Source organism: Pleurodeles waltl, chromosome 9 (assembly GCF_031143425.1).
Source record: "Pleurodeles waltl isolate 20211129_DDA chromosome 9, aPleWal1.hap1.20221129, whole genome shotgun sequence".
In the NCBI taxonomy this organism is placed as follows: Eukaryota; Metazoa; Chordata; class Amphibia; order Caudata; family Salamandridae; genus Pleurodeles; species Pleurodeles waltl.
Genome location: NC_090448.1, coordinates 233,128,078 through 233,154,969, shown reverse-complemented (window position 1 = coordinate 233,154,969; position 26,892 = coordinate 233,128,078). Strand labels below are relative to the sequence as shown.

At 43.2% G+C, this 26,892-nt stretch overlaps 1 protein-coding gene across 2 annotated transcripts in view; it reads left to right on the top strand.

The window, feature by feature from the left end:
- HDAC11 (histone deacetylase 11) overlaps positions 1–26,892 on the top strand; it is a 214,680-nt gene that overhangs the window by 112,859 nt on the left and 74,929 nt on the right. For both annotated transcript variants that reach the window (XM_069206617.1, XM_069206616.1), the window contains 3 exons: positions 30–106; positions 9,318–9,380; positions 15,392–15,488. In XM_069206617.1, the coding sequence (XP_069062718.1) occupies positions 30–106; positions 9,318–9,380; positions 15,392–15,488 (237 nt within the window). The remainder of the gene's footprint in view (positions 1–29; positions 107–9,317; positions 9,381–15,391; positions 15,489–26,892) is intronic.

Genomic DNA, 26,892 nt, shown 5'->3' with positions numbered 1-26,892 from the left:
TTAATGGTTAAAAATGTTTCCTGTTTCAGGGGGTGGATTTCATCACTGTTCAGGTGACAAAGGCGGGGGATTCTGTGCATATGCTGATATCACATTGACCATTAAAGTAAGAATATGTTTTATGTAGATCAATAAATATCATGTTTTGTAATTTATTCATTGGAATATTTGGCAGTATCTCCTAATGCAACATTACAAAATGTATATTTTGATGTTATACATGATACATTTGTGTCACATAGAAGGGAAAATGTAGACAAAACATAGTTACATTCTTATGTTGTCTGCTCTGAACGCTAGCTCTCCCACACCAGTGCATTCTCTTTGCACCCCATTAGTGTAATCACAACCTAAGCCATAACACTATGTACTCCATCTTTTTTTGTTTAAATGTGTTTATTGAGTTTTAATTTCCACAAATAGCAGAGATAACTTTTCAAACATCATTACCTCAACAGTTCTTTCATTCAGTATTAGATGGCTGTCAAATACCAACACTCATTGTGCTTCATACATTGCAGTTGTCACCTCAGTGACTCAGGCTTGCTACCCTGCTTGTCCTCTCTCTGGTTCTTGTTGTGTGTTTGTTTTTGTGAGCAACATTTATTTGGTTACTGGAAAATATAAGGAGTAGAAACTGCCATTTCGACTTTGACATCATGCTTGGAAGTGGTATGGTGACAGATGGTGACATTCTTCAGATTTATGTGGGTTCTTGCTCAAGGAAGTAGGTGGGAAAACAAAGTCACGGGATCCTCATTCTTGAGTCTCCTCTTCTAATTCAAAGAGTAAAAATGTGATGGGAGCATGCTTGCAACAAGTCTAACCAGTGGCAGTCTCTTGGGGTAACATTCCAACTCATTGTTCTTTTGCCCACCATACCACTTCAGATTAGACCCAGCTACATTCAAATTATTCTTGCTTCTGCTCAAATGGGAACGTCCAGTCCTAACTGCCAATCCAGGTCCTCTCTGAACTGAAACACAAGCAGTCCTCTTCCCATTCACTTGCTTTGCTGCCCAGGGAGAGAAATTTACTATGTGAAGAGTCAGAAATACAGTATTCAGCCTCCATGATTCTTTTCATCCTGAATATGAGGTAGCATGGTCAGGGTCCCTGAGAAAGGAGGCTTACTCATCTCTTCAGTTCCTGGGCTTCTACCTAAATACTAGTGTCCTCAGATCTACCTTAGTAATAAAAAGCTTTAGCTCTTTGGGTAGGAAGGGCCAGATGAGTGAGTTGGGTGGGTGGGTCCAAATCCCTGACATTTGTAGGCTCTACCCTGATATTTGGTTGAAGCATACAATGGCAAGTTCCTACTATATGGGGTTTAAATAATCCAGACATTGAATGACAGCCAAACTCTAACATATGATAACAAAACAATCCTCAAATAGGTTTAGAACACAACTGCCATAGGATGGTAGCACCACTGACAGAGTTTGGGCACATGTTCCAGCATAAGGTGGTGCTTCTCCTCGCTTAAGATAGCAGCACAATCCTAAAGTAGCATAACAGTACACCTGTCGCTCAGTATCTAAGCAACTCTGATGATAGATGGTATTAAATTCCTTGCATACTAACAGCAGTACTTCTGGCATATATTTTTAATCTAAGATCAGACCTAAAGACATCCCATGCACATGAATACATTACCACCTGTCAAAGTGTGGCAGCACAGCCCTTGCATTGGAACACCTCTATATTTAGCATAAGGTAGTAGACCACCTCTTGCTTGTATAGACAGCACACTTGCAGCATATGACACAAACACTCTCCTTGTATGTGATGTCAGAACACCAATGGCATTCAGTGTCAGCACACCAATGGCATTCAGTGTCAGCACACCAATGGCATTCAATGTCAGCACACCAATGGCATGCAGTGTCAGCACACCAATGGCATGCAATGTCAGCACTCCTATGGCATGCGATGTCAGTACACCAATGACATTTGAGGACAGCTCACTTACGTCATGTAATGGCAACATTCCCATTTCAATTGTATTCTAGCACTTACCATTTGATGGCAGCCCACCCTTGGTCTAAGATAACAGCAACTCTGTCTTAGGGTACTTACCAATGTTCTGCTCAACATTTCAAGTTCTGCATACATACATTGAAGTGTCGGCTAACACGTTAGTCGCCTAAACAGAGCACTTGATTTTGTTTTATCAAGAAAGAGCATAAGCTCATTTTGTTGTCAAAGTACATTGTGAATAGCTGTTTGACATATGGGTGTTGGTTACTATGGAAAATAAGAATCACACCATATTTTGGCATGTCTAGCGAAAAATTGCATGCATTCGTAATAAGTAACATAACAGACGTTAGAACCCTTTTCCCATGTAATAATGTCCAATGCCTCCCAATAAATCTGGACCTTTGATGATACGTAATTTGTAGGTTCCCAATATGATGATTTCAATATTTGTGATGTACCTGTCTCAAAATTGTTTTATGTATCCTAATCTTGATCTGCTAGCATTCTGTGGCAGTAAATAAATGACCAGATTCATCCAGTTAAGTGTGATATTACAATCTCCATAAGCTATAATGGGAACGTAACCCAGCAGACCAAATATCCATCACATTTGTGACGGAGTAACCCCATCCGCCAAACTCTAAATCAGGCTCTAAGTCTAGCAAAACCTCCTTTCCAGTCCAGTATTGTCTCCTATCCAATAAGAGCTTATTTTTCTCTACCCATCTTCTTGATGACCGTAGTTTTTATAGGAACCTTACAAAATAAAATATATGTTTAGGTCTGAGTATTAATAGGGCAACTGACTTTAATATACTTAGAGGTGGCTCTGAATACGACCAGTTCAATCGTTGTCTTTTGTTGATTAGCCTTTTCAGCCTTTGGCTGAGACATTGTCAGTCACATCTTGGTTCAGCCGAGATGAGTATTACTCCCTCACCATATTCTGTTGGTTGTTATGGTGTATCTTTACCACTCCAATGGAGAACTTGTGTTAAAGTGTATGAGGGATTATTTAACAACTCAAACTTTGACAGAATAATCACACATTAAATTATTTTTGTTGTACATTTGTAGGCTTTCCTGCATGCAGTGTTTATTTTTAGTGAATTTCAGTTGTGTATTCTCAGTGTTCCAAACTTTTTGAAATAGATGCTTATAGATGTTTATTCAGATGCCTAAACCCCAGAATAGAGAATATTTGTTTTTCCAGGTTTTACAACACATTGTTTCTTGCAGTGATTCTTATAACATACACATTTAATCTAAAGAGGAAGTGTTGCAGGCTAATTACCATCTTCCCACTGGTTTTATATCTAGTGAACTTACAGTAGACTGTGGTAAACGTAGAAGTCTTTGTATTGCACTCACAGACTCTTTCACATGACCATCAACACCTACACTCAGGCCCTCATTATGAGTCTGGCGGTCCTAGGACCGGTCATTTTTTCACCGGTCAATGGCCTGGCAGTGCTGGCGGTCTTAATCTGCCAGGGCAGCGCAAGCAGCGCTGCTCTGGGAATTATGAGTCTCCTCTCCGCCGGCTTTTACATGGCATTTGCACCGCCAGGTAAAAGCTGGCAGAGACAGGGTGCTGGGAGCCCCATGGGGGCCTCTGCAATGCCCATGCACTTAGCATGGGCAGAGCAGGGGCCCCCATGGACAGCCCCACTGGGCTTTTCACTGTCTGCTTAGCAGACAGTTAAAAGCATGACGGGTGCTGTTGCACCCTGGGCACCGCAACATTGCCGCCCGCAAGAATGTTGTGGTCTGTTTCCCGCTGGGCCAGCGGGTGGAAACTCTGTTTCTGCCCACTGATCCAGTGGGAAACTCATAATAGGGGCTGCAGGAAGGTCACCGCACTGGCAGCGACCTGACCACAGAAGTTTAGTGGATGGCCATTTCTGCCAGCCAAACTCAAAATGAGGGCCTCAGTCTCTATTAATTCTCTCTGGTTTACATGACTATTAGTGGATGATGAAAGTATGAACGTGTCATATTCAAATGTGTTTTAATAAACAATTGATTGACACAGTTGAGAAGTCTTCTAATCACTACTTATTAAATATTATGACACTGTAAGGGTGGTCAACCTTGCCAATAGCATAATGTCCTGCATTTAAATTAAGTTGTAGCCCTGCATTGAAAAACACCTGAAACGTGATGCTTTCAGCATGCATGACACTGCTTTTCTTCTGTCTTTGCCTGACTGCATAAAACCAGTACTGCTGTCGCTGCATGCGGATTTACAGCTGCCAAGTGTCCCCATGTCAACTGTCACTCTTAAGGGCACTGCCAACTTTTTAACTGATCACATTATATTCAGGGACTTGAAATTGTACTGTTAATATTGTAGGCAAAGGCTCGAAAACCAAAGGATTAGCTGAGCTTTTCACACATGACAATGGGACACCTTGCAAATATGAATTTATATATTTGTGCTGCTGTGGTATGTGACAAATCTTTATGTGTTGTGTTTTACATTTGACCTCCCATCATTATTGATGTGACCAAAGAGACCTGATGTGTCAAAGGGTTTTACCCATTCTGTGTCTATGGGAAAATGTAAAAGTACCTATTGGCCAAGATTCCTGTCAGCCAGCCTTCTCATCAAGCTATGACTAAACTACACACTGCCAAAAGATCAACTATAGGTTTAATACTCCCTGATTCTCTATGGGGTGTAAAATAAATATATCTAACTTGAAAACATACTTCTAAACACTGCACAAAGTAGGAAAAAGCAAAAGAAAAAATAAACATTTAAGTGATATCACTAAACAACAGAATGTGAGTAGGCTAATCATATGTCAGCCTTTCTTGCTGCAACATTGTATAACAAAGTCACATTGTATTGGTCCTTTCAGGATCTTATAAACAATGACATCTTCTCTCTCACTTTATTTTGATTGAAAAATATTTTAGTTTGTGGATTTTATGGTGTTAATAAGTGTTTATATGTTTTCACTGATAATAAGGCCATACTTTCCTCATGGTGGGGTTTTATCAGTTATGATTGGTTTAAACCTGAAACAGGAAAGCCTATACATATGTTGCATTGAGAATGGAATCCTTTTTTTGTCGTTTTCAATGTGGCAGGGTTTTTACTTTTTGGGCCTGATTTATATTTTGGTGGCTGGGATACTCTGTCACACGTGTGACAGGAGTTCCTCCCCCTGTATTACGGCATGTGCTTGATATCCTATGGCATTTTTTGTGATGGAGTACCCAGTCTGCCGAAATATAAATCAGGCCCATAGTTCGGACTTGCTTCGAAAGGTAACTTGCAGTCCATATCATTCAAATTGAATATAAGTGGTTCACATATGACTGACTCACTCATTTGTGTTGCTACTTGATCCTTCTTCCCTGCTCCCGCGGAACCTAATGGTGCTTGTAATCCCCCATGTCGCTATTCCCTCGCAGCAGCCTCTTTGTGAGTCCTGGTTGACTGGAGCATTTTGTTTTCAAGCAAAACAAGCCAATTCAAAGCACCACAGCCACCATGAGCACGAGCACGAAGGATGGACACAAAAGGAAAAAAAGTTCTGTCGCAGTCAAATGCATCGGCAAACTTGCAATTATCCATGTAACAGGGTCGATGGCCAAGGTGGTAACAAAACAGCCCCAAGGAGGGACAAACATAAAGCATTTACCAATTATAACAAAGAATTTTTGAAGGGCAAGCCCATGAATGAGTGATAGTGATGGGTGTGCGGTGGGCGTGGTTAAAAGCCCAAACACAGATTACAACAGGCCAGAGCACTTGCGCTCAACCTAAAATGTCTTCCTGAGAGGTGTGCTACGCACATCTTCAGCCTGTACGCAATATTTTTCTGTCTGTCCAACCCAGTCCCTTTCTATAGCTCTTCTAATCCCCTTCAAGTATTTCTTAACTTTTTATCTTGCTTTCCATTTTCCCTAATCTGTTTATCTTATCCGAGCAGTTTGCTTATTTTGCAGCAGTTTGAGAACAGGGCTATGTAGGTGGGAGGGGCACATCATGAGCATCCCTCAGATTTTCTTTGCATGTTTTAGTCCCTGCATCCAAGTCTTTCGTTTTATCCAGTTGAGACATAAATGTGGCATGTATATGTATCCTATGTATATCTGGCAGGATGAGGGCTACAGCTAATAAATCTTTTTTGAATCTCTTGTATGTGGAAGGGACACAAAATGCACATTTTATAGAGATAACCCAGCACTCCCCAAAATGTTGGTACAAGTGTACCATTAAGTCAAAGTAAAATGTAAGTCAATTATTAAAAAGTAATGATAGCTCAAGTAATCTGATGATCTGTTGTCCTGTTTTTATATTGCTTTATTCGAAGATCATGTTCATTTATTTCAACGAACTTTCTTATGATACAAGGATAAATTATTAACTGCAGCCAGTACATGTTGGAAAGAGGCTGTCAAACAGCTCTGTGAATTGCTCTAAAGCATTTGCAGTCTTTTGAAGAGAACCGACCTTTAGGTTTTGGAGGATAGGAGAAAGAGGACTATTTCGAAGTATAGAGACGGTATGTCACACTTCCTGATGTTTTTTTCCAGACGTGTTATCACCAACAGGCTACGAGGTAGCCGAAGACGTGTTATCACCAACAGGCTACGAGGTAGCCGAATAAGGGACTCTTGCTTTTGGTCTCCCTGACAGGAAGTTGCTATCCCGTCCTTGTCTTCCTTTTGACACTAGAATACAAAAAATGTGACTTGAGCAGTCTGGGAGGTATCGCACAGTAGCACAGGGACACCTAAAACCGGTCACACAGTTAGGCCTTTCAATCTAAACTCAGTCTTCATGCGAGTATACGGATGGAGCAATGATCCCCAGTTGGTGTCCTGGGATGTTTCATTGACAAGCTTAAATATACTCAAATACGTACATATTCACATATAAATATATACATTTTGTTAAAACTAGGGGACTTTAAAATTTTTTAAATTAACTTACCTGCAAAGCTAAAACCTGTGAAGTAAAGGTTTTAAAACTCAACTGTGATGTAGGGACTTCTAATATAGAGCCTGTGAAGTGACAGTTACGTAGCTCTGTGAAAATTCGAGGACATCTAAAAAAAAGATAGTGTAAGAGGAAATGCATACTTGCCATCATTGTTATAATTTTATCCCTGGGAGAGTGGGTGAAGAATGTACCCCCACAAGCCTTTTGGCAGCTAGTGTAGTTTCACATTGAGGTTCTACTGCTGGCTGTAAGCCGTCTGGGAAGTCTTAACTTAGGTGCACCCTACCTGTACATTTCCTCAGGGACAAAAGTGTGCCATCTACCCTCTGCATTTCCATGTGTATTATTTAACTGTATCTCTTGATGAAAGTACTTTTTTTTATTAAGTAATAGTACTAGTAGGACAATGATTTCTTAACAGCTTTATTGAGTCCTGAGACTCTGCCCCATACCACCTTTCTCAGCAAGCCTTGGGTAGCTCTGCCTCGCCACCCTGGGAGTCATGTTTTAACGGGTGATATTTAGTTTTTTTGTCGAACAGTATGGTATCCCCAGGACATCAAAGGTAAAAGACTCTTACGGTTACAGTTTGAGCCCAGTAACCCCTGATTGCCATAGATCTCTCAAAAAGATTCCTGCATTGTGCATTCTGTGGCAATGAGGAATACAAGACATGACATACACTTAAATCCAAAGTCAAGAAATGCTGTAACAAAATAATAAAAGACAAATACATTTTGAAAATATTTTATAAAAGCTGTATAACTTTAGTTGAAAGGGGTTATATGTAAAATTAGGTATAGAGTAATGCATTAAATAGGTATGATTAGGATTGGGCAATTGGAAGCGCCAGGGTTAGTGATAGTGAGAGGGTTATATTAGCAATATTTCTGGGGTGAGTCTGTGGGTTAGGAATAGGTTAGAGTTAGTAGTTAGTTTAGGGTCACAGTAAGTGAAATGGGACAAGTATTAGGGTTACATTAATGGTAAGGGTTAAAGTTAGGGTTGGTTCCGTATTTTCAGTATTATCGGATTCCTTAATATGGTTTCTTCATTGTTGTTAAAGTAGCAAAAAATTGAAAAAATATGATTATGGTTTCTCAATGTTATTGTGGTGTTATTATGGCACACCTTGTAGTCATTCCATCTAGTTTCATTTGATTCTATGGGGGTCATTACGACCCCGGCGGTTGACGGAGAAGTGGCGGTTTTACCGCCAACAGGCTGGCGGTAAAAAATTTGGAATTATGACCATGGCGGTTACCGCCATGGTCATCCACCACTTCTCTGATCAGACCGCCATGGCGGAGACGACCGCTGGGCTGGAGACTTGGGTCTCCAGCCCGGCGGCCGTCACAAGACCGCCGGCGGTATCATGACCCAGCTTACCGCCATGGATTTCATGGGGTTTGGAACCGTCATGAAATCCATGGCGGTAAGCACTATCAGTGTCAGGAAATTCCTTCCCCGGCACTGATAGGGGTCTCCGACACCCCCCACCCCCTCCCCCGAGTCCGTCCCCAACACCCCCCACCCCTATGCAACCCCCTAAAGGTGGCAGGACCCCCCTCCCCACCCCTACCCCTGACATCACAACACACATTCCCGCACACACACGAACAAACATGCCAACAGACACACACACAGTCATACACGCACACCCTCATTCAGACATACACGCACACATCCATACAGACATACATACAGACAGACACGCACACATTTCCATTCACACTACACCCCCGCATGCATACACGCACTCACACACCCCCTCTACATACTCACACGCACACCCCCATGCACCCACACATCACACAACACCCCCCCACCCCCTCCCCTAACGGACGATCAACTTACCTTGTCCGTTGATCTTCAGGGAGGGGACGGGATCCATGGGGGCTGTTCCGCTGCCAGCACACCATCAACAGAACACCGCCATGCCGAATCACAGAACGTGATTCGGTGGGCGTTGTTCTGTTGACGTTGCGGTGGAGGTGGAGCAACCTCCACTTCCCCGCCGCCCGCCAGTATGGCTGCTGGCGGCTCTCCATCCGGAAAAGGACGGAGGGCTGCCAGCAGTCATAATATGCCGAGCGGAAAACCGCCACCACTGGCGGTCTTAAGCACGGCGGTCCCTCAGCGGTCTTGTGAAAAGACCGCCGTGGTCGAAATTACCCCCTATATATGCAGATTATACTTAATAAGCGATCACCTGATTTGATGTTTTCGAGAGCTGGTTTAGCCTCAAAATGTTTCATAATATTGCTCATCACAGGAAGGAAACCATGTAAATTACAATTAATTCACAATTGTACCTTTGTTACACCTACATTGTCAGTATGATTTTTATAGTCTGTGTTTTTTATTTCAGTTTTTATTTGAAAGAGTAGAAGGAGTTTCCAAAGCCACCATAATAGATCTGGATGCACACCAGGTGAGTGGAAATAGATGTCACTATTGTGTAAAGAAAAACAGTTGTATATAATAGGGTACTGCGTTCATTGCTAATAGGTAAGTCATATTTTTTTCTATAGATATTTCATTTTGAGGAAGGAAACGTATGGCAGCCTTTTCTGTGGTAGTATTCTAAATGTACATTGACGGTATAGGATTTATTTTATGTAGTGTATATTAAACATATAGATTCATACATCATTTTAAATCTTTAGGTTCCAGATCACAATTCAGGGTAAATTATAATTGGGCTCAGTAGCTTAATACACACATTATATTCACATGTGTATCATACATTTTATGTCCATTTATGCTAAGTTTCTCCTTCCAGCCACCATAGTTTGTAAGAGCGCTGCTGACATCTGTTTGAAACCTGCAAGTCACAGGCCTGCTTTTAACAAGACCACCTCAACCATTTGTCTTTCAGAGTTTGGCATAATTAACCTTCATTGAGTTTGGAAATACCTGCGTGTGTTACTTACAGAAACATGAAATGGCAACATTGTTCCATTAATCCCAGGGATACAAGGCATTAAGGATCTGTTAAGCCCAAGGACAAAATGTTGCATTAAACGGAACAGAATTATGAGGGACTGCAGACATTCAAAATCACAGCAGTAGGTTTTGGGGTGAAGTAAGGTTATGTGCTAAATACCCTATAATACTCCAAGTATTCCTGACCTGAACCTGTTTCAAGGATAAATGCGCACTAGTACTTCCTGTCAACAGGAAACATCACCACATCATCTACCTTTGAAAATCGATTTGTACAAAATCTTTTAAGGCAGCCACAGATACGTTGAATATTCTACCATGTGTAGACCTTTGGTTTGAAGACATCACAGCTCTTACTAGACTGAGACCAGTGTTGTATTGGGCTAGAAATTGGAGTATCCCAGAGCTAAAGTCTTGTGGAGATGCCCTGAGGGATATGTTGCAACCACAGGGAGGTAGAAACCTAAGCTGGTGCAAACATGCCCCCCACCCTCTACGTGTTCTGGGGCTCGCTCTTATATGAACCACACATGAAGTGATCAAATCAGGGTCCTCACACGTCATAAGGTCTGCATATTGAACTCCGAGAAGAGGAATCATCCAGGCTCGGGCAGCATTACAGCGATCTTTCTGGCTATTCATCTTGTACCCCAGTTTACTTGAATAGTATCAAACAGGCAATGGCAAAAGCACTGTACATTATGCTTCCTCTTGCCTCATTTACATGGTCCAGGTGTCAGTCATTCGCAAAGTCTGGCAATTGTATCAACTGTCTTCATTCAGTTGAATCAGACATTTTTTGTGTTTTTTTTGTCCCATGTATGCAACGCCTATGATAAAATGGTTGTCTTACACGCCACTGAACTGTGGTGAAGGTAACCCTGAGAACATGTTAATAAGGTGAAAATCTGACATGATGGGTGTATGTTTTATTGATATATTATCCCAAAAGATATATTATTAATAATAATAATATTTCACTGATAGACCGATAATGACAAACCTCATACACTGCACAACCCGTTCTCCAAAGAGCCACAGACAAGATCGCAAAGAGGGTATTTGATTTTCTAATTTTACGCAGCTTTAAACAACTACCAAAGAATTAAAAAACATGCAATTGTTAATTGACACACTAAATAATTTGCAGTCAAGTAAAGATCTCAAAATGTAACCTAAATGAACTCATTCACAAATTACGAAGTCAGATAGTATATTATCAAATAATACCCAATATTTTTCACTTCTGGCCTCTGCCAGCATACTTTATTATATGCAGCAATAGTCATGATACATCACATTTCCATTTAAAATGGTGCGATCACAAGAGAACATCTTGTGGGAATTCCATAGGAAATTGTTCCAGACATGGCACCACCACCGGATCCTTTTGCCAATGGACACGGAAGTGGCATGTCTGTGGATGTGGGAGCCTACTCTCTGTCCTTCCCAGTAACAACTTGGTGTGCTAGACCATAGGCAGGTTAGCAGAGAGACCCTTCCACACTGGGAGCAGAAACTCTTGCAGTTCACCTTGCATGCTGTAAACAATTATTTTCCTTCCCCACCAGTTGAAGGTGGGTCTTCTAGCCTGAGTAGGTGTCATGGCCACAAATTAAAATTAAAAGAATAACAAGATGAGGACAGACTCAAGGGATAGTGAGCATTAATTTCCAGCAGTGAGTCATCATTTTGAAGGGCAGACACCAGGAGGGTGCAGGGCAACACAGTCCTGTCCCAGCGAGGCAAACAGTTTCTCATTTAATTGCACACTTGAAAAACACTGCAGAACATTACCAGGCCACCAGCTAGCTTAACCCTGAAGTATGCAGTTATGTGACCAAACAGTTACATTGAGTGCTGTCTACCCGCATAAGGTTCGCAAAAGCACAAATCCTTCCTTACAGCCACTGTTTATGGTCTCCGGTCCACTCCAGCCTGGAATACCTGTTGCTTCAATTATCTGTTAGTCCAGCCACAATCCTTTACACTCTTTCGGCATTCCTGAAGTCCACTTACTCCATAATGAGGATAAATATAGTGAAATGAGCACTCATCATACAGGCAGTCTGTCTGGAAGGTCAGTAACAAGCTTTAGACTGCTGAACGCCAGGTTTCCCATCACAACTGTTATTGGTCGCTTCATGGCACATATGCATACAACATACTAGACTAAGACCTTTTCAGAAGACTGGATTTCAATAAAGAGATCCAAATGGGAGATGCTAGAGTTTGCAACTGGTGCCTTTAAATTCCCCAATCTAGCTCTGGTGTAGAACACATCAGAGCAGGAGATAGCAAATGTGTTTTTGGAGCTCATACGGCTTTCTAGAATGTTTCCCATCTCTTGTCTATTCTTTTGCCTCTTAGATACTGTTATGGATGCTGTGTAACCTAATAAAGGAACCATTTTTACGAAATGCCACATTACTCATAAAAGTGGCAGCTTAAGTGAAAACAGTCTGTAGTCCTGAATCATCTAGAAGCTCCCATGCAGGCTGCCATCAGCTGCCCTGTGGTTTCCTATTGTGGGGCTGGAGTGTGCGCTGTGCCAGCACATCATGAGCATTTTCTCATTTTCTTCCACTGCTTCCCCCCTTTTGGCCTAGTGCTGGAACAGCTTGGAAGCTGGTGAAAGGGAGAGTGCAATAGTTGCTATTTTCCCACATGTCTTCCAGGGATCTTGTGGTTTTCGAGGCTAGACAGCAGGATTAAGGAGCTTCAATGCTCCAACATCCCTAAGAGACGCAGCATAGTCCGTCTCTGTTCAGGTCAACTCATTTTAGTGTTTATGGAATATAGGGTCAGGGAGTAGAGAGAGTAGCGGCTGCCCTCTGCTTCACCCCATGACAGCTGTAACCCTGGCATATGATGCCAGGACTCCAATGACAAAACGGCAGCACCCCTACCATGTTACGCCAGTCTACATGGCACATGATGTATTGCACCCAGCACATGGTGTCACGGCTCTGACATAGAATTGGGTATGAAACCTGCACACCTCTTGTCTATCATGGCAGGACCCGTGATATAGGATTTTAATATTCCTGCTATATTACGGCAGCACGCTCCTGCATTTGAATTAAATAGCAGCAGCCTATATCAAATTATTCCTACACAGCCCCAATACACGATGGAAGAGCATTTGCAAAAGGAAGGGGTAACAGATAGCTTGGTATAGCAGTATTATAGGTATCTTAGGTACAATTAAACTGTTAACTAAGATAATCCTTTAAATACTTTAATGAGAGTCTTTATTTATCTCATTAATTTCACACATATTGAACTTACATCATCTTTCATGTTGTGACTTCCCTTGATGTTATCAGTGTCTGAGGCCAGGTGAAATATTTCTTATATTTACCTAGCATTAGGCATGAAACCAATGTATTTCCTGGCCTTTGCACAAATGATGGAATCCCTCTGTGCCAGCAATGAATCAAAATGTTTGTGAGTGGCAGTATTTGTTACCCACTTAACCCCACTGTAGGTCTAATTTTTTACAAGTGCTTCAGAGTAAAGGGGTAAGCCTGATTTTTAACAGCAGTTAGTTTCACAAAAGTTAACCATGTGATGAGAGGCACTCACTCACCCCCAGAGAGCTAAGGTTGTGTATGGGTACCACCAAACGTTTCTGGAGTCTACCGCAATGGTCTTAGAAATACACTCTGTGCTTACTTTCGGAAGATAAACAGCTGGAGGTTTGCTGGTGTATTTGGGCACCAAGCACAAGTTTTCAAGTGACACTTCCTAACCAAGAGCTAGTTCAGAGAGCTCGATGTGCTGGAGAGATCTGACCCTTTCCATTCTTTTCAAAGTTTGCCTGAACGGCTGCTTTTTTGAAGTATTTGAAGTCTGGGCAACCAATTACATAAAAGCCCAGCAGAGAAGACATTGCAATAATCCAATCAGGCATGCAAAGTGGTATAACAACCGATGCACAGTTATCCTGCGCGATGCAGTAGAGTTTTGAATTGTGTGATATTTTAAAACCAATGCCTGAGTACAGCTTCTACGTTTGGCTTAAAAGTGGCATCAGAGTCAAAACAATCCCTACATTTCTAACCTGTCCTGCTAGGATATATCTTAATCCTAAAATGTCAATAGTTGCAAGAGATGGTAAAGCGACCCTGAAACCCTCAACTCAAGAACCATGATTTTTGAAGCACCCAGAAACCGAATACAATTTTTATCTGAATAAGTATAGAAGTTACTCAGTATCCTCATGGTAAACTCCAGATCCACGGTGAGAAACAAGGCACAAATGCCAGTACCATCACTCATAAATGTCAGTTTGATAACCAGTCTTTCTAACTTCTTCAGCTTTGTTTATACATATTCATATGTACAAAAATCTCACTTAACTGGTTGGTTTGTACTCGTAGACCTTGACACCGTTTTAACAATAGCAGTACGTATCTCTCTTCTCCTTTATTATAGACAAGGCTGCCCTCTACTGCCTTTTTTCCCTCGTCAAGCTTCTGCCATTGATAGGACCAGCCAAATGTGCACAGTTTATTTAGCATATGTGCCATTTTGTTTACAAATGGACAAAAATGTTGTGTTACTAATTCAGCTTTATGTTCATAGGTGCCTTGTGCAGAGTACAGATCTGGAAAATGATAGCCAATGATAAACACATTACTCCTCATTTTGAATATATAATTTTTATTTTGGGTCAGCCAATTTGCAGATTGCACACTAGTGAAGAAATGTGATATTGAGATTCACTTGAAACATTTATGTTTATATATATAGGATCAGAATCAAAGACTGCTTTGTACGGCTAATATGGTCATAAAACGTCATGGGCAAAATGAGTTTCCATTTACCAGGAGGTGATTAGCAGAAATGGGATATGATACATTAACTGCCAAGGCTTAGCCCAGGTTCAGAAATCAACGGGCTCATAAAAGGGAATAGACGTGTCACATCTCTCCCATTCTGAGTCTAGGAGGCAAGATCAGAGCAGACTTTCTGATGGCTCTGTCCTGTGGGAGGCCTGAGCCAATTTATTTGTAGAAGCAGAACTGGCCAGACCTGGATTGAATTGCCAGACAGAGGAGAGTGCCATTTGGCTAGAACAGACCCCACCCCCCATCATGAAATGGAAGTATAAAGGGCTTAGGGAACTGTTTTGTGTCACAAAGCTTCGTCTGATTTTAGTGAATATTCCACAATGTCACAGAAATAGGAGTGGGAAGTTTGAGTTTTGGGTGTTAGTTAGGATCCAGCATTAAGATGACCACTGTTCCTGAACTAGATTTACTCTTAAACATACAAGCGTGAGCTATTATAAACAGAGAACCCGTTTGTAGCTGAACAAAATAAAATACACTTTCAGTATGTTCATGTAGAACAAGAATCAGTGCTGTCTGACTCCCAGAAACTATTGGGTAGAGTTGTTCTACACTGTCTTGGATATAACTTGTCTTCACAGTTGCCCGCGAGCATGTTATAATTTATAAAAACCTATCATTTGTCAATGTTTTATAGGGCAACGGCCACGAGAGAGATTTCTTAGAAGACAACAGGGTGTACATTATGGATGTCTATAATCGGTACATTTATCCAGGGGACGGGTTTGCTAAGCGTAAGTAAATCTTAAAAATCAGAATATAATAAAACAGTGTCCTTATTTTTAACTTTGGAATGGTGAAATAAATCAATTGGAATGATGGTAGTTTATGTTATGTCTGATAAAGTATTGGCTATACTCCTGAATGCAGGTCTGTTTGCAAATGACTGTAGGAAACATAGCCATTGCTGACAGGCTAATTGTGTCTGATCTTCAATTGCAGTACAGATGTCCATTGTGGCTGCGTGGTGTAGTCAAAGGGATCTTCTTTAATTTTAATTTTTTCAACATTGATAATGGAGAATTCTACTTAAAGGGGCTACAGTACTCCAGTAACAGTCGTTTCTCAACAGTAGGCAAAGTAAAATTGTTTTATACATGCACAGTCTAAATCCAGTAGGAAACTTAGTCAACACCTTAATATAATGAGTAACAAACTAAATACAGTGAGCGAAAAAAACACTAAAGACTTTACTGAAAATATTGACGGTAATAGCTTTATAGTCCCTGCTTTTCCTTTACCTTTTCACTACGGATAATGCGTTACCATTCTCAGTTATGGATTATGTGCTCGTTGCTATGACAGCCAGTACCCTTGATTTCAGAGTAAAGCATTCCCCAAAGTTGACACCGTTAACTACTTTAAGTATTAGCGCCCTGTTTGTAACTATTTTTTCATCCAAATGAAACTCGGTGAAGAAGTTGCTTTTCGACCTAGGGACTTGGAAAGTTGTTGTTTTATTGTCAACATTTCGTTTTTGTGCCCTGGAGGGAGATTCATGACTTTACATTACCTATAGCAGAATTGGACCACCACGTACAAAAGGAACTGTATGCCTCTCCTTCGTTTAATTGTGAACATTCTGAATCGTATTCCCCATGTATGCAGCCCTTACCCTATACTTTTTGTGTTATGAACCCTGGGTTTTTTGACCTCTACATTACTCCATTTAAGCCAGCCCTTGACACCATCATTTTTATAAAAATGTTTGAACCCCTTCGCTGCCTTTTCCACTTGAGGTGCCAGGCCTTTTTTAGCTATTTGGGGCAGTTCACCCTTTAGCCCTCATAACTTTCTGTCCACATAAGCTACCCATGCCAAATTTGCGTCCCTTTTTCTCAACATCCTAGGGATTCTAGAGGTACCCAGAGTTTGTGGGTTCCCCTGGAGGAGACCAAGAAATTAGCCAAAATACAGCTAAAATTTCTTTAAAAAAAATTGAGAAAAAAGGGCTGCAGAAGAAGGCTTGTGGTTTTTCCCCTAACAATGGCATGAACAAAGAATTTGCAGTGACAAAATCACCATCTTCCCAACTTTCAGGAACAGGCAGACTTGAATCAGAAAACCACATGTTTCAACACAATTTTGGCATTTTACTGGGACATACCCCATTTTTACATTTTTTGTGCTTTTAGCATCCTTCCAGTTAGTGACAGAAATGGGTGTGATACCAATGCTGGATCCCGTAAAGCTAAACATTTCTGAAAAGTAGACAAAATTCTGAATTCGGCAAGGAGTCATTGTGTAGATCCTACAAAGCTTTCCCACAGAAAATACCAGCTGAAATAAAAAAAATATTGAAGTTGAGGTGAAAAAACAGACATTTTTCTCCACGTTTTACTCTGTAACTTGTTTCTGCGATATCAGATTTTCCAAAGCAATATACTGTTACGTCTGCTGTACTCTTCTGGTTGCGAGGATATACAGGGCTTGTAGGTTACTCAAGAACCCTAGGTACCCAGAGCCAATAATTGAGCTGCACCTCACAATGGGTTTTCATTGTATACCGGGAATACAGCAATTCATTTGATGAAATATAAAGAGTGAAAAATAGGTGTTAGAAATGGGGTCCTTGGTTGGCAGTCAGGTTACCCCCTGTCCAAGCAAGGACCCTCACTCTAGTCAGGGTAAAAGAGAATCACCCTAAGCTAACCTCTGCCAGTTCCCCAATCCACTTCAGGGACCCTGTGCATTACTGGAGCTACCTCATACCTCTGAAGCTCCTGGTGTATGTTAACTCCCTCCTTCAAGTAGGGCACCACATCTCTGGGCATGTGCACTTCTTCAGCAGCACTGGATATAAAATTGTTGCTGCCATCATTCCAGCTGGACTCAGCCCTCCTGACTTACAGCTCTTTCAGTTTTAGCTCATAAGCCAAAATCATCTTTTTTACCTCTGAGTCCATCCTCATTTGCTCCAACTCCCTCTGGTGCTCCCTCTCTGCACGTCTGTCCTGCAATTCTTCAGGAGTCAGACCCTTAAATGAGACACTGCTACCTATCCTGGAGACCCTTCCCCCAGGTGTAACATGTACCTCCACTACACCACAGTGTAGACTCTGCACTTCCTCATCATCATCCTCTGTGTGCCCCCCAGCTTCCTTGACTGTCACCCAGGCCCTCAGTGCCTTTTGCACCACCCCCTTCCTTGCGGAGCTCTTAACAGGACAGGCAGGTTCTTTATAGAACTGTTTCAACTGAGCAACTGAGTACCTCTTCAGTTTCCCTAATTCAAACACAGCTCCAGCTGTTGCATCTTCAGATTGAGACATGACGGCAACAAGTGCAAAGTTCGAAAATCAACAAAGAGGTCACCAAAATATGGGAGTAGAACAAAAAGGAGTCCCAAAGAAAAAAAGCAAAATCAAAAGACAAGTAGAATGTGGTCACGTAGTGGTCTGAACTCAAAACAGTAGTGTACACTTAATTACTGTATGTCAAGTACAAATACAAGTCCAATCTCATCCGCTGATCACCAATGTTAGAAATGGGGTCTTTGGTTGGCAGTCAGGTTATCCCCTGTCCAAGCAAGGACCCTCACTCTAGTCAGGATAAAAGAGAATCACCCTCAGCTAATCCCTGCTTACCCCCTTGGTAGCTTGGCACGAGCAGTAGGCTTAACTTCAGAGTACTAGGTGTAAAGTATTTGTACCAACACACACAGTAACTTAATAAAAACACTACAAAATGACACAACACAGGTTTAGAAAATAGAGAATATTTATCTAAACAAAACAAGACCAAAACGACAAAAATCCACAATACACAAGTCATGTTATCAATTAAAAAGCAAAAAGAGTCTTCATGTAGTTTTAAACACACACACTGTTAGCGTGAAAATGTACCTTGAGGGTGTCAAAAATACCCTGCACGGACGAGTGTGTGTCAAAAAGGGCTTGCGTTGTGTCGATTTCACTCACGAGCGAGACCTTGCGTCGTTTCTCCTTTCGTAGGGTCGGGCGTGTCATTTCTTCTCTCCGCAGGAGAGCGATGTGTCGATCCGGTCAGCAATCTCAGGTCCGGGCAGGCCTTGCGTTGTTTTTACACACCCAACAGTATTTCAGTCGGAAATCCAGCTGCACGATGATCCAACAACCACCAGTGTGGGTTGTGATCTCCCCAGCCTCCATCAGCGATGCTGTGTGTCGTTTCTCCAGCTCTGTGCGTCAATTCTTCCGTTGCGTGTAGGCGAGCGTCGATTTTCAGCCGTGAAGATGGCGGTGCGTCGATTTCCCAGACGCAGATCGAAGTTGCGTCGATCTTTTCCCTATACGGCATTCTGTGCGTGGATTTCTTCCTATTAGGCTGCCAACTTCTCCTTCCAGGGTCCCAGGAACTGGATAGGCACCACAGGGCAGAGTAGGAGTCTCTCCAGAGACTCCAGGTGCTGGCAGAGAGAAGTCTTTGCTGTCCCTGAGACTTTAAACAACAGGAGGAAAGCTCTAAATCAAGCCCTTGGAGATCTTCACAAGATGGAAGGCACACAAAGTCCAGTCTTTGCCCTCTTACTCTGTCAGAAGCAGCAACTGCAGGATAGCTCCACAAAGCACAGTCACAGGCAGGGCAGCTCTTCTTCCTCAGCTCTTCAGCTCTTCTCCAGGCAGAGGTTCCTCTTGGTTTCCAGAAGTGTTCTAAAGTCTGTGGTTTTGGGTGCCCTTCTTATACCCATTTTCTTATTTGAAGTAGGCCTACTTCAAAGTAAAGTCTCTTTTGAATGTGAAATACTGCCTTGCTCAGGCCAGGCCCCAGAAACACACCGTGGGGTTGGAGACTGTATTGTGTGAGGGCAGGCACAGTCCTTTCAGGTGTGAGTGACCACTCCTCCCCTCCCTCCTAGCACAGATGGCTCATCAGGAAATGCAGACTACACCCCAGCTCCCTTTTTGTCACTGTCTAGTGTGAGGTGCAACCAGCCCAACTGTCAAACTGACCCAGACAGGGAATCCACAAACAGGCAGAGACACAGAAATGGTATAAGCAAGAAAATGCTCACTTTCTAAAAGTGGCATTTTCAAACACACAATCTTAAAATCAACTTTACTAAAAGGTGTATTTTAAAATTGTGAGCTCAGTGACCCCAAACTCCACATGTCCATCCACTCCCAAAGGGAATCTACACTTTAATCAGAATTAAAGGTAGCCCCCGTGTTAACCTATGAGAGGGGCAACAGTGAAAAACGAATCTAGCAATATTTCACTGTTAGGACACATAAAACACAATACTATGGGCCTCATTCTGACCTTGGCGGTCGGCGGAGAGGCGGCGGTCGGACCGCGAACAGACCAGCGGTATTAAAAATGGCATTCTGACCGCGGCGGTCCCCGCCGCGACCGACCGCCACTTCCCCACTCCGACAGCCACGGCGGTCATGACCGAGGGGCTGGAGTCTGCGCACTCCGGTCCGGCGGTCGACCCAAGACCGCCAACGGTATCATGACCCTGCTTACCGCCGCGGTTTCTGGCGTTCGGGACCCGCCATGCGAACCATGGCGGTAGGCACTATCGGGGCCAGGGAATTCCTTCCCTGGCACTGATAGGGGTCTCCCCCACCCCCCACTGCCCCCCCGAGTCCTCCCCCCACACCCTCCACCCCCCTGCCACCCCCCAGAGGTGGTACGAACCCCCTCCCCACCCCACCCCGACATGCACATACACGCACCCCGACATGCACACACCCCCAACATGCACATATACACACCCCCTACACACACACATACACAACGGGGACACATACCCGCACACATACATGCCGACATGCGCACCCGCCGAACTACACACATTGCTCATAGGCACAGCAGCACTCCCCGCCCGCATGCACGCACTCACACACCCCCTCTACACACTCACACGCACACCCCCATGCACGCACACATCACACAACACCCCCCCACCCCCTCCCCTCACGGACGATCAACTTACCTTGTGCGTTGGTCCTCCGGGAGGTGACAGGAGCCATGGGGAGGTGACCGCCAACAGAAGACCGCCAACAGAAGACCGCCACACAGAAATGTGGGTCGTAATTCTGTGGGCGGTGTTCTGCTGGCGTGGCGGTGGAGGTTGACCAGTCTCCACTTTCCCGCCGACCGCCAGTGTGGCTGCTGGCGGTTTTCCGGCGGAACGCTCCCAGCGGTCAGAATGCGCACAGCGGCATACCGCCGCGGTCGGCGGTCTTCACCGCGGCGGTAACTCGGCGGTCTCGCGAAAAGACCGCCAAGGTCAGAACGAGGGCCTATATGTCCTACCTTAACCATACACTGCACCCTGCCCTTGGGGCTACCTAGGGCCTACCTTAGGGGTGTCTTACATGAAAGCAAAGTGAAGGTTAGGCCTGGCAAGTGGGTACACTTGCCAAGTCGAATTTACAGGTAAAACTGCACACACAGACACTGCAGTGGCAGGCCTGAGACATGAGTACAGAGCAACTTATGTGGGTGGCACAACCAGTGCTGCAGGCCCACTAGTAGCATTTGATTTACAGGCCCTGGGCACCTCTAGTGGACTGTACTAGGGACTTACTAATAACTCAAATATGCCAATCATGGATAAACCAATTACATACATATTTTGTAAAGGAGCACTTGCACTTTAGCAATTGTTAGCAATGGTAAAGTGCCCAGAGTAACAAAAACAGCAAAACAGAGTCCAGCACACATCAACAGCCTGGGAAACAGAGGCAAAAGGTTAAGGGAGACCACGCCAAGGATGAAAAGTCTAACAATAGGTATCAAGTAAACCTTTGTATTTCCAAAATGGGCACAAGATAAGGTGTTGAGAAGCAATGGTTATTTGCACATCTCTGAATTCCGGGGTCCCCATATTAGCATTTGAATTACAGGGCATTTCTCAAATAGACATCTTTTTTACACACTGTCTTACATTTGGAGGGAGAAAATGTAGAGAAAGACAGTGGGTAGTAACACTTGTTTTTCTATTCTGTGTTCCCCCATGGTACCTAACTTGTGTTGTTAGGCCTAGTGCCCACAACAGGAAATGCCCCAAAATGCAACATGGACACATCACATTTTTACATTGAATTCTGATGTTTTTTTGCAAAGTGCCTAGCTGTGGATTTTGGCCTCTATCTCGACCGGCACCTAGGGAAACCTACCAAACCTGTGCATTTATGAAAACTAGACACCTAGGAGAATGCAGGATGGGGTGACTTGTGGGGCTCTCACCTGGTTCTGTTACCCAGAATCCTTTGCAAACCTCCAAATATGTCAAAAAACACTTTTTCCTCACTTTATGGTGATAAAGAGATCTGGAATCTAAGAGGAGCCACAGATTTCCTTCCACCCAGCATTTCCCTAAGTCTCCCGATAAAAATGGTACCTCACTTGTGTGGGTAGGCCTAGTGCCCGCGACAGGAAATGCCCCAAATACTATGTGGACACATCACTTTTTCTGAAAGAAAACTGAGCTGTTTTTTGCGAAGTGCCTAGCTGTGGATTTTGGCCTCTAGCATAGCTGACACATAGGAAAACCTAGCAAACCTGGACAAATCTGAAAACTAGACACCTAGGGGAATTCCAAATGGGGTGAATTGTGGGGCTTTGCTAGGATCTATTACCCAGAATCCTTTGCAAACCCCAAACTTTGGCACAAAAAAACACTTTTGCCTCAAATTTCGGGGATGGAAAGTTCTGGAATTTGAGGGGAGACACAAACTCCCTTCTACCCAGCGTTCCCCCAGGTCTCCCGATAGAAATGGTACCTCACTTGTGTGGGTAGGCCTAGTGCCCGTGACAGGAAATGACCAAACACCCAGCATGGACACATCACATTTTCCGAAAGAAAACTGACCTGTTTTTTGCAAAGTGCCTACCTGTGGATTTTGGCCTCTAGCTCAGCTAGCACGTAGGGAAACCTACCAAACCTATACATTTTTTAAAACTAGACACCTAGGGGAATTCAGAATGGGGTGACTTGTGGGGCTCTCACCAGGTTCTGTTACCCAGAATCCTGTGCAAAACTCACAATTTGGCAACAAAAAACACTTTTTCCTCACATTTAGGTGATGGAAACTTCTGGAATCCGAGGGGCGCCACAAATTCCCTTCTACCCAGTGTTCCCCCAGGGCTCCTGATAAAAATGGTACCTCACTTGTGTGGGTAGGCCTAGTGCCAGCAACAGGAAATGTCCTAAAACACAACTTGGACACATCACATTTTCCCAAAGAAAACTAAGCTGTTTTTTGCAAAGTGCCTAGCTGTGGATTTTGGCCTCTAGCTCAGCCGGGACCTAGGAAAACCTAGCAAACCTGGACAAATCTGAAAACTAGACACCTAGGGGAATTCAGAATAGGGTGACTTGTGGGGCTCTCACCAGGTTCTGTTACCCAGAATCCTTTGCAAAACTCAAACTTTGGCAAAAAAAAAGAAAAACTCCCTCAAATTTCGGTGCTGCAAAGTTCTGGAATCTGAGGGGAGCCACAAACTCCCTTCTACCCAGTGTTCCCCCAGGTCTCCAGATAAAAATGGTACCTCACTTGTGTGGGTAGGCTAGTGCCTGCGACAGGAATGGATCACACTAGGATCAATGCTAGTCCTTGCATGAGGGCTACTGTTAACCTTAGAGTGATCCATTCCTGACGCAGGCACTAGACGCAGGCACAAGCCACAGGCTCAGAAGTGGGGTTGTGTTTTTATCAAGACAAGTGGAGACATACTGGGTGGTAGGTATTCTGTGGATCCCTGCACTTTCCTGTAGTTTCTGTGATGAAAAAGCAAGGAAAAATAGTGTTTTTAATCAACGTTTCAATTTTGCTGGGTATTCTGGGTAAGAAAACTTTGTGAAATCCAAACACGCCACACTTCCGTAGACTGCCTCGGTGTTCAGTTTTCAGCAATGTCTGGTTTTGGTAGGTTTCCATATATGGCCACCGAGCCCAGGACCAAATACTCAGGTGACTGTTTTACAAAACAAGGCTGTTTTGTGGTAGGTAATTTTGATGTCTCCACAATCTGTTTTGGGCACTTCCCTGTTGTGGTCACTTGCCCACTCACTTAAAGTGCAGCAGTTTTTCACTGGAGGCTTAGTGGCTGCCTGCAGATTCCAGGACTTCCCCTCACTGAAATGCAAGGCAAAAGTGTTTTTTGAGCACATTTTGTGATTTGAAGGGGATTCTAGGTGAAGGAAAACTGGTGAGAGCCACGCAAGTCCTGCACCCTTGGACTTCCCTGGTACTAGTATGTTAAAGTTAATCCACCACTCACACTGTTTTGTTTTAGCACCTCCAGAAATTATGGTGTTAAAGCATGAATACTTATCAATGTATCTGAATATTGAAACCAAACCTTCTGCAGGTGGGCCATAAAGCCACGTCCAGGCACCAAACACTTTATGGTCCATTCACACGCCATTCACGCACAACAAACAACCCTTTCATACCGCCGGCCATGGGCCCAATCCAACCAATCACTCCACTCACATTAGCTTACCGCTGCCAGACAAGGGTCCATCACATTCATACAACATAGTACGGAATAAGTTTGACTACATTTTACCACCTGTCAAGTAACTGCCTCCTTCTTCCTGAACATTACCGAAGGCATGCGTAATGAACCTTTACTAATGACTCCCATGACAGCCACCCAAGGCTCAGTAAGACATGCATTTCATGCGCCTTTAACACACTCATTGTGCTAAATCCAACTCCTTCCAGTTTGTGAGTGCAAGTTGGGGGTGTCCGAGTATGTCTTACAAAGCGATTCGTTGAACTGAGTGAGCATATCTACCTTTGAAACTAAGGGAGACATGCTGGTGAATTCTCACGATGTTCCCTAAAGAGAAGGTCATAGGCTATGAAAAAGGGTAGTGTTTGGCACACAGGGGAGTCCGTGAGAACGTTGCATATGTCCCAGCCAACATTATGTGCAGTGCTGTGACTCTAATGCACTTATAGAGCAAACTGAACATCTTCTAAGTTCTGATGGAGGATGAACATGAAAAGCAGGTCAAACACTGACCCTTATGTGTCATTGTCCTTCAGTGCTGGGATGGCACCAATGGGTTTGAATCCATAGGTGTAGATGAGGTACATCTGTACTACCTTTAATATCTGCCTTATACCGGTGCAATATCCCTGTGAAGGCACACCTACCATAAGCTTTCCTTACCCATTCATGTCTCTGTTCTCATCAGAGTCCTGACTAATCCTGTATAATTGCCAAGTGAACCTATACTAGTTTGTGGATGCAAGTTGGGGGTGTCCGAGTATGCCTTGGGAGGCCTATTCCTCTACCGTTGAAACCAAGCCGGACATGCTGGTGAAGAAATCCCAAGGTCTCTAAAGTAAAAAGTCAAACAAATATCCTGTGGGACTCATTCACCAACACTTCTACTTTTGCTTTAAAAGTATAGCTACAAATTGAGTTTGCACACTTTAAAACAAGTAGATATGTTGGTGAAGATGTCCGGCAGGACATTTGTTTGACTTATTACACTTACTCTGGTTCTCGTTGGCAATCATGGGGGTCCTTGTGTAACATACATAAGTTCCCTAACAAGCACTTCAAAACTCAGTGATGCTTTTAACATTCTGCCACACAGGGTACTCCGTGACAATATGGCATATGTTCTGTTCACTAGTATGTGCTGTATGGGGACTATGATGCATGTTAATCGAAGAGAACACCTACCACATTCTGACGGTGGATATAGGTCTCAAGCAGGCCATAAGGAAGTCCATGATTTCCTGAAGTAGATGAAGTAGAATTCTTTGGCTGTTTGCCTAATGAAGCAGTGGCCCATAGACGTTCAGTATCCATGCACAGCCACTGAAAGGATTACCCAACAGCAGCTCCACCTCAGTCGATTTCCCAGAGCTTTGCTTCAGTATGAGCATAAGGCCCAAAAATATCTTCAACTCCGCCAGTGAAATGGGAGTCCACTGGCGTGCCCTAGAATGGAGCCCTAGAGTGCCTCCATGCTCCTTCAGAAATTGGTCTGCATGCAAATTTGTTTGCTGCACAATTTCCTGAAGGAAGTCAACATCCAAATATAGATGGACGTAGTTGACTGGCAAAAAGTTGGGCGTATCGACTTTACATCCAGCGTCACAAGTAAAAGGTGGAATTTGGGGCTGTGCTTGTGGCCTCATGCACCTGCTCTCTGGGTTCAGCTAACCCGATGTTGTCTCGCTGCACAGACTGTGCTTGTGAAGGGACAGCATGGCTGTAGTCATCGTCTCCTTCAGAATCACTGGAAGAGGTGTTGTTTGATGGGACTCCGCCGACTGAAAAATCACTCCCAGATTCTGCCCCATTGACCTCTCTTTCAGATGCTGTCTCAATCTCTGATCCTGCCTCAGAGCTATCCTCCATATCCTGAATTAAGGCTTGAGCAGCAGTCATCCAACGAAACTCCATCTCTGCTACTGGCTAAAATGTCCCTCTAAAGTACTAGCCTACGTAGAAGGTAGATAGAGCCACAAAATTGCTCGTGGGTGTGTGTGATGTGTCCAATAGTAAATGTCGTCACCTTGCCTTTGCATCTTCTCCGATTCAGCAGATTCTCTGAAGACACTGAAAAAAACAAAAGAGACACAGTATTACTTCACCTTACCACATACCCATCATCACAGCCTTTAGCGCTGGTGGCGCCCAGTGCGACTAATTTTTGGTGCTCTGCTTCCCATGACCTCCTCATCTAACTCCCTCAGTACCATCCAGCAAAAGTGCCCCTCATCTCCATAGTCCCCCTTGCACATACATTTAATTTGTTTTAAAGCGCAGGTAACTCTTGGCTTTACTAATCCACTCAGCTAAATAAACCTATATCCTTTGCAGCAGGAAAATAACCCATCTGCCTACTTTATGGTGTCAAAACTGCCACTAGACAAAAGACAGATCTATTTCTATCTCTATCTCTATATATATACATGATATGATATATATATATATATATATATATCACTTTTATATATGTGTGGTTTCCCTGGGGGGCCGATTGTGGCTCCCGGAAAACAACACACGTAAAAAAAAAACTAAAAAAAAAAATATATATATGTATATATATAGATATATATACACATATACATATTTAGAGATTTGTCTGTCATTAAATATATATATATATATATATATATATATTGCATCAAAAGTTTAGCCGTGCACTCCACCAGGGTGAAAATAATT